A 7,253-nucleotide genomic window follows, 5' to 3' on the forward strand; every position below is an offset into this window, starting at 1 on the left:
CAGGCGTTGTTGGTTGCGGTGTACGCTGGTGTGTTGCCTCGATGGTGTGCGTGTGCACTCCCTCTGTTGCGGAGGGAGCCGCGTCCAGCTTCGGGCACTGCGGCGTCGGGCGTGGACCCGCGGGCCGCGGGAGGGCGCTGTGGAGGTGGCCGGCCAGGGGGAACAGGAGGCTGGGGTGCGCCCGGGAGCGAGCGCTGTCGGGGGAGGCGGAAGGAATCCCGCCGGTCTGGGCGGGGCCGTCGGGGTGCCCTGGAGAGTGGGCACTGGCGTGGGGTCAGGTGCTCCGCGGGCGCCCGCAGCCGCGGAGACAGGGTCGGGGACTGTCCTAGATTTGCGGCGGTGCGAGCGGCTGGGAGGGCGGGACGGAGCCAGGGAGGCCGCGCGGCCCCGGGGGCCCGGCCAGGCCGGCGCCAGCCGCGGAGTTGAAAGGCGGCCGCGGCCTCTCCTCGCCGCTCCCCACTGCGCCCCCCGAGGGCTCCCGGCGGGCGCGGGCCTGGGCGGGGCTGCGCTCACCTTGGGGTTTTGGGTCACTAAGGGGGTGGAGAGCGCCACCAAAGGATTCGCTGACGCAGCTCCTGCCTCGCGGGGGACCCTCGCGCAGTCTGGGTCTTCGGCACCACCGGACTCTGCGAACCGAGGGACGAATGCTAAGGCGGTCGTGCGCAGCTCTGCAGCCTCACGCCGGCCTCGCTGGCCCCAGCCCACAGATCGCCGCCTCCGCCCTGAGAAAAGACCCTCGCCAGCAGGGTGCGCGCGGGGACAGCGACGGACCCCTCTCCGGAGCGAGACTTCGGGTGAAGTTCAGCTAGGGACAGCTAGGCAGAGCAAGCGGGGAAGGCGTGGATCCCCGGGGGGAATCCGTGTTCGAGTCCCGCTCTGCCCTGTAGGAACTGTTGTGACCTTGGGAAGGCCGTGTCCCCTCCGCCATGTCTCCAAGGTTCACCCAGAAGCGCATCTGAGGCGGCGCAAGCGGCCCCGTGCCAAGTGCGGGCTCCTGCTGGGTCCCAACCTCGCCACGTAGGAGGCGGCGACTCCGTGGAAAGATTGATCCGCCAAGGGCCTGGCAGGAACCCCCTGCGCCCCGACCTCGCGGGATAAATCCAGGGAGTGGATTCGGAGGATTGGAGCAGGCGGGAAGCGACCGGTCCTAAGACCGCACCGGCGCGCGGCTCCGGCCCAACAATTATTGAGCGCCTTCTGTGTGCACACGCTGTTGGGAGAAGGAACTCAGAAACAAAAGGGGGCAATGAAAGGACTAGACAAAAAAAAAAAAAAATCCTGGGAAAACGAAGGAGGCCCTAAGTGAAGGAAACCGCCACCCAAGGCCCGAAGCCAGAGGCAGAGGCGCGCGTGGGCGGGGGTCCCGGGCGGCAGGCCCCTGTCTCCGCGGCTGCGGCGCGGAGAGCAGGAGGGGGCAGGGAGCGCGCCTACCTCGCCTGCAGCTACCGCCTCGCTGGAGCCGCGGCGCGTCTGCGGAGCGCGAGCCGTTGCTCATTACGGCAATTATGTTGCTCTAAATTTGCCTCGACCCCAAATTGCCAAATTCGGAGGAGCCAGGAGGCCCCAGAGCCTGGGCCAGAGAGACACCCGATCCCGCCCCGCCATCCCCCTCTCCAGAAGACGCGGGAAGGGCTCCCAACCCCGGGGAGCGCTGGGGGGAGGCTGAGCATCACAGAACCCCGCCGAGCTTCCACTGCTGGCTCCGCCAAACGCCGGGGAGGTGGGCGGGGCGGATCCCCGGGCCCATTTCACAGGTGGTTAGTCTGAGGGCCAGGGTCGGGCAGGCAGGCAGTCGGACTCAATGCTATGTCCGCAGGGGTGTCCCGGAAAGGAACCCAGATTTGTGCTGGGGGCCCTGGGTCTCGGCACCCTGCCTGGGACTCGACACCCCGCCATCCATCCCTGGGTTACTTATTGTATGAGGAAGGAAAAAGAAAAACAAAAGCCTTTTTGCTCCTCGCGGTGCCCCTGACCTGCAGCCCAGCCTGACACGCCCCAAGAGTGGGGACCTACACCCCAAGTCCAGGCTGTGCATCTGGAACCCGGACACCAAAAGCCACCCCCAGGAGTTCACCCAGACGCCTGGGTTCCACGGCGAACCCCCCTCCACCTCCTAGGGAGGGGCTGGCTGTGACAAGTTCAGACTCAGTCTGGGGAGATGGAACCTTTGCCAGGGAGCTTGCGGGAGTCTCGGCCTGGGGACCCCAGAACTTGCCCAGATTATGAGCACCCAAACCGGCTTTCTGGACCGCCTGGAGCTGCACACCCCTCACCGCACTCCAGTGTTCCCCTCTCCCCAAGTCCAAAGTCAGATTCCGGGGTGCTAACAACCCTTGGTGCACTGGCTTCCCCCTTCCTGGGCCCGCATGTGGAGTGTGGAGGCGCAGGCCACGTAGAAACCAGCCACAGCCCCCAAAGGGAAACCGACAGGGCGGCCGGTACCTGGGGCCGGGAACTTTACTCACTAGGGGGTATTCCCCTGCCTTCCACAGCCTTGCATGGCTTCCAGAAAGTTCTTCAAGTCAGTGCTCCTGGAAGCCCGAGGCTTGGGATGCAGGGCCCAGGAAGGGCTGGCAAGGCAGGAGTGCACGGTGGGCGGCGCCACCCTGGGCTGTGGCTTTCACAATTTGGGGGGGAGGGCAGTCTGAAGGCACTGCGCTCGGATTCGGGTGAACAAACCGTGTCTGTGCCACAGGCAGAAGCGCACTGCCGCCGAGAAGCGAGCCGTCGGCACGCACCCCCCCCCCCCACCTGGCCTCCGGTGGGAAAACAGGTTTTGGGGACCGGGACGCCTCTCGAGCTGTCTACAGCCATCAGCCCTTGTGGGCCGACCGCTTTGTTTTCATAGACAGGTTAAAAGGGGAGGAAGAAAAGAAAGAGCCGGTTCTGGGTCGCCTGAGCGAGTGTCGATTTCAGCTTAGAGTGAATTGGAAAATTGAGCCTAATTATCCTCGGTAATTGCTTCAATTCTCCACTTGACTTTGCTCACGCCAATCCGTCCCGTGTGTTCCAAAGGACACCCCCCTCCGTGCCCACATATCCTGTTGTCGCCTCTCAAAGTCCTGTCGAACTGACAGGCAGCTGTGCCGGGGAGGAGGCGAGGAGCGGCATTAAAACAAAACACTCAATCAGTCAACAGGTGGCTTCTTGTAGCTTAAAATTAATTTATTTAACAAATATAGCTATAATATAAATGATAATAAAATTTCAAATATACAGTATATTACATAGTACACACAAATCCCTTCCAAAGGGGTGCTTGAACGTCACACAAATGTACTGTTAAATAGAAACGGGATTTTTTTTTTTTTTAAATTTTACAACTGTTTTCTGGAACGGTAAGAGAGGTCCCTTCAACCTACCTTTGCGATGCATCTGTGTGTCCCTAACCCAAAGCCACTGCTTTCCAGCGGAAGGAACCGGGGTGCCCTCATCACCCTGCAGGCTCTCAACCTGTTCCATTCCAAAATCCTCAAGCGCTGTCCCTCTGCCCCCAGCGCAGGGAAGCGCCGGGCAGGAGCAGAGCCCTCCAGTCCGATCGACCACTCATTCTGCTGGGGACCTCGGCTTGGCTCTCTTAACTTCCCTGGCCTCGGCTGCCCCATCAAGGTGTAGCTCTGTGGCGGGGGAGGGGGGTTAGACAGAGGGGGCGCGGTGCGGACGGAGCAGGGGTGCGTTGGGGTGCGCTCTTGCTGCTGGCAGAAGACGTGGCTGGCAGCGCAGGTGGGCGGCCCGGGGCCCTCTATGTCAGGTGGTACATGCTGTAGCCTACGTGTGCCGTGTAGAGTCCCACGGGCGCCACGGGCAGCGCGGCCCGCTGGAAGGGGCCCGAGGCGCTGTAGAGCGAGGCGCCGGCGGCGGCCGCTACGGCTGCGGGGCCGCCAAGAGGGAAAGACAGGCCGAAGGCGGCCGGCGGCAGCATGGGCTTGGCGGTCATCTTCAGCTTCTCCAGCTCCGCCTCCTGCAGTCTCTTGGCCTTGGCGCGGCGGTTCTGGAACCAGATCTTCACCTGCGTCTCGGTGAGGCTGAGCGAGCTGGAGAACTCAGCGCGCTCCGCGATGGACAAGTACTGCTTCTGACGAAACTTGCGTTCCAGCGCCAGCAGCTGCGCCGTGGTGAAAGGCGTCCGCGGCTTGCGGTTGGTCTTGTGCTTGCGCAGGGTGCAGGCCGGGGGGCTCAGCCGCCCTAAGGGGGACAAAAGGCAGCAGGTTAAGAGGGAGCGGCGTCCGCGCCCCCCAAGGCAGGAGCGGCCACACCGACGCCGCCCGCTGCTGCTGTTTACCTAGAGCCTTGGTGGGCAGCCCCAGGAAAATATTCTCAAAATCCCACCGCAGCCCCGCCAGCCAGCGGTTTGGGTCTACTTTTTGCAAACCGAAAGTGTCAGGTGGGCAGAACTAGACCCGCGTCCTAGGCCCCACCTCGGCTGGGGCTGGTGGCGCTGCCCCTCAGGTAGGCCCTGCCTGGCCGGCCTGCCCCACGAGCCCGCGCGCAGGGAGTTCACCGCGGTGGCGCGAGCCCAAGGCCATGTTCAGCGTTCAGCTCTTCCTTGCTGGCCAAAGGGTTCTCTGTGCGCGCCCCCGCGCGCTCAGCCGCTCAGAGACTGCCGATGTCCAAGCCCCAGCTCATTTCCCAGGATCAGGGGTCTGGGGCAGTCCCAGGAGTGGAGCAGGAAGGTGGCCATCACCGGAGCCCCCGTTGTGGTCAGCCCTCCCAAACAGTGTCATCGGGAGGGGAGACGGGGCTCTTGCCGCTCCCACCGCCAGCGCCTGGCCTCGGGCTTCAGCCACCCGCCATCCGTCGTGGGCTGGGGTGGGCCATGGCTTCGGCTGGACCTGTGGCTCAGTGCACAGAGAGCAGCGGTGTCCAACTGTCTTTTTCTTTTGGCTTCAAAACAACCCTCAAGGATGGACAGAGTGAGCACCCGGCTGGAGGCCTAGCCGCAGGCCAGGGGCTGGATCGGCTCAGCGGGGCTGCTGGACACGAGTGGACCAAATCACTCCTGGGACAAGGTGGACGGGCGACCCTGGGGGCCTGAGGCCCTCACTGAATCCCAAGGCCGCTTTGCCTCGGCCACAGATTTTCTCTAGAAAAGTGAATTCGGACTCGGGCTGTTTCACCATGCGGGTTTTGAATTTAACATTGTTTTTAGCATCACAACACAGAACAAATAAGATGATGATCCTTCGGCCTCCTGGGCACACCAGGATGTGGGTAAAACGAAATCTCGAGTTCAAACACCCTCGCCTCCCGGCACTGGGGGACTGGGACTCGCCTGGACCCGCTCCCCGCGCAGCCGCCCTCGGGGAGCAGTGCTGTCCAGGGCAAACTACAGCCGCGGTCTCCGGCCATGAGGCTCGGGGAGGGGCCAGCCTTTCAAAGACACGCAGTCCCCAGACAGAAATCGTTCTCAGCGCCGCGCCATTCAATCCGGGCCGCTATTATGCGGCGCCAAATAATCGGAGGAAGCGAGGAAAACTCGGGCATTTTCCGGACTCCTGAAATATCTCGGCGCGAGTCTGCGGGGCCCTGGAAGCGGCCCCCGCACGCGGCTGCAGCCCGTTCGGACACCCAGTCCCAGACGCCCGGGAACCTCGGGGAAGAGCGGAGGGGGCGCTTTCCCCGCCCCGCCCCCTGCCCTGAAAGCGGAGCGCCCCCTCCCCCTAAGTCAGCCCCTGCACCCAAAGAACCGCGGGCCCCGCTTCGGCCTTGGCGGGAGTTTGAGAAGAGCCAGGAGCCCCTAGGCGAGGGTCCTTTACACTAGGGGCCAGGGGCCAGGACTCTGGGAGAAAGTGAAACTTGGCGCCCGGAAAAGATGCCCGCGCCCCTCCGATGCAGGTCAGGCGGGGGGGGCTTAGAAGGGGCAGCAAGAGGGGCTGTCCGCGCCCCGGGGTCCGGCAAGGGACCTCCCCCCTCGCGGCATCGCGGGGCCGAGACGAGGGGCCCGCCGAAATGGACGGCGAGCTGCGTCTCCGCCAGGCCGCGCGCGCTCTTCCAGGGTGGGGGCGCAGAGAGGCGCAAACCCCAGCCTGCCCTCTCCGGGGCCCCGCGGCACTGGCTCCAGGTACCGGCGGCAGGTATGAGACGCCGGAGACGAGCAGGCGCCGGCGCGCGGCCTGGCGCCCTCGGGTCCTGCACCCCCGCTGGGCCCCTCCCCCACCCCCACCCCCGCAGCCGCCCGGGCGCTGGCTACTCACTGGCCGGGGGCGGGGAGAAGCGGGCGCTCTGCATCCACGGGGTCCTCTCGGGCTTTTCGGGGCTCTCGGCTTTGACGAGCGCATCTTCTGGCAGCTTCAGGAGTCCCCCCACCGAGAAATGGCCCAGCGGCCGCGGCGAGGAGGGGGCGTCCGGCGCGCCGAGCCCCCCGGGCCGGGCGCCCAGCGGTTGCGCCGAGCCTCCCGCCGCCGGCGCGCCCTCGGAGGCCGCCAGGACGCTCTCCTTGGCCCCGGGCTTCCTGTGGTCGGCCATGAGCGCCTCCACGCTGAAGGGCAGCAGCGAAGGGGACACTTTGGGCTTGGCCCCCTCCTCGTCCGCGCCCATGGCGGCCGCCGTGGCCGCAGCGGCGCTGGGGGCCTGGCCCGCGCCTGCTCCCGCCGGCTTGCCGAAGGCTGAGTCCTCCACTTTGACACCGAGTGGCAAAGAAGTCATGTCAGCAGCCGGGGCCATGCAGAGCCGGGCCCCCCCTCCAGCCGCAGCACGGGCCAGCCGCCGGGCATGGGCTTCGGGCGAGCTGGAGCGCGGCCGGCCTCTGCGAGCGCCCGGGGCCCTGGCCGGGCGAGCCCTCCCGCGCGCGCGTCCCGCCCCTCCCCAGAAGGCCAGCCCCGGCGAGCTGGGCCTGGCTGCCCGCCGCCTCCGCCGCCGCGCAGGGCGAGTTCCCGGGCGCACCCGCCGAGGCCGGCTCCGGCCGCCGCTCCCCAGAGAACTTGCTAATAAGGCGAGGCCGGCGCCGCCGCGGCCAATCAGCGCGCGAGGGGCGGGCCCGGGGCGATCCATTGGGCCGCGCTCCTAGGACTCGCCCCGCAGCGCGCGGGGCCGGGGGGCGCGCAGGGAAGGGCCGGGCCGGGGGAGGGGTGCCGGGAAGCTTCGGTCGGCGGGAGCCCGGGCGGCCTCTGCGCGCCTGCCCCCCCACATCCCGGGCCTCGCACTCCGCGTTCCCGGGGGACTGCTCGGCCCCTCTGCGCTCCCCTCCCAGCGCCTCTTCCCACCCCTCCCCGTTCCCACCCCCTTCCTGCTCTGCCACTACGTCCTTCTCTCCA

General features: G+C 66.4%; 1 protein-coding gene across 1 annotated transcript; it reads right to left on the reverse strand.

Annotated features, from left to right (window-relative positions):
• Positions 1-3,140: 3,140 nt before the first annotated feature.
• Positions 3,141-6,889, reverse strand: MSX1 (msh homeobox 1). Its single transcript, XM_051829735.3, has 2 exons — positions 6,195-6,889; positions 3,141-4,185 (listed from the first exon to the last, which is right to left on the reverse strand). Exons 1-2 carry the CDS (start codon positions 6,661-6,663, stop codon positions 3,743-3,745), a joined length of 912 nt encoding a protein of 303 aa, XP_051685695.3. The 5' UTR covers positions 6,664-6,889; the 3' UTR covers positions 3,141-3,742.
• Between the last annotated feature and the right edge of the window lie 364 nt (positions 6,890-7,253).

The sequence above is a fragment of the Oryctolagus cuniculus genome, chromosome 2 (assembly GCF_051225735.1).
Source record: "Oryctolagus cuniculus isolate XC-2025 breed Fujian yellow rabbit chromosome 2, ASM5122573v1, whole genome shotgun sequence".
Lineage (NCBI taxonomy): Eukaryota > Metazoa > Chordata > Mammalia > Lagomorpha > Leporidae > Oryctolagus > Oryctolagus cuniculus.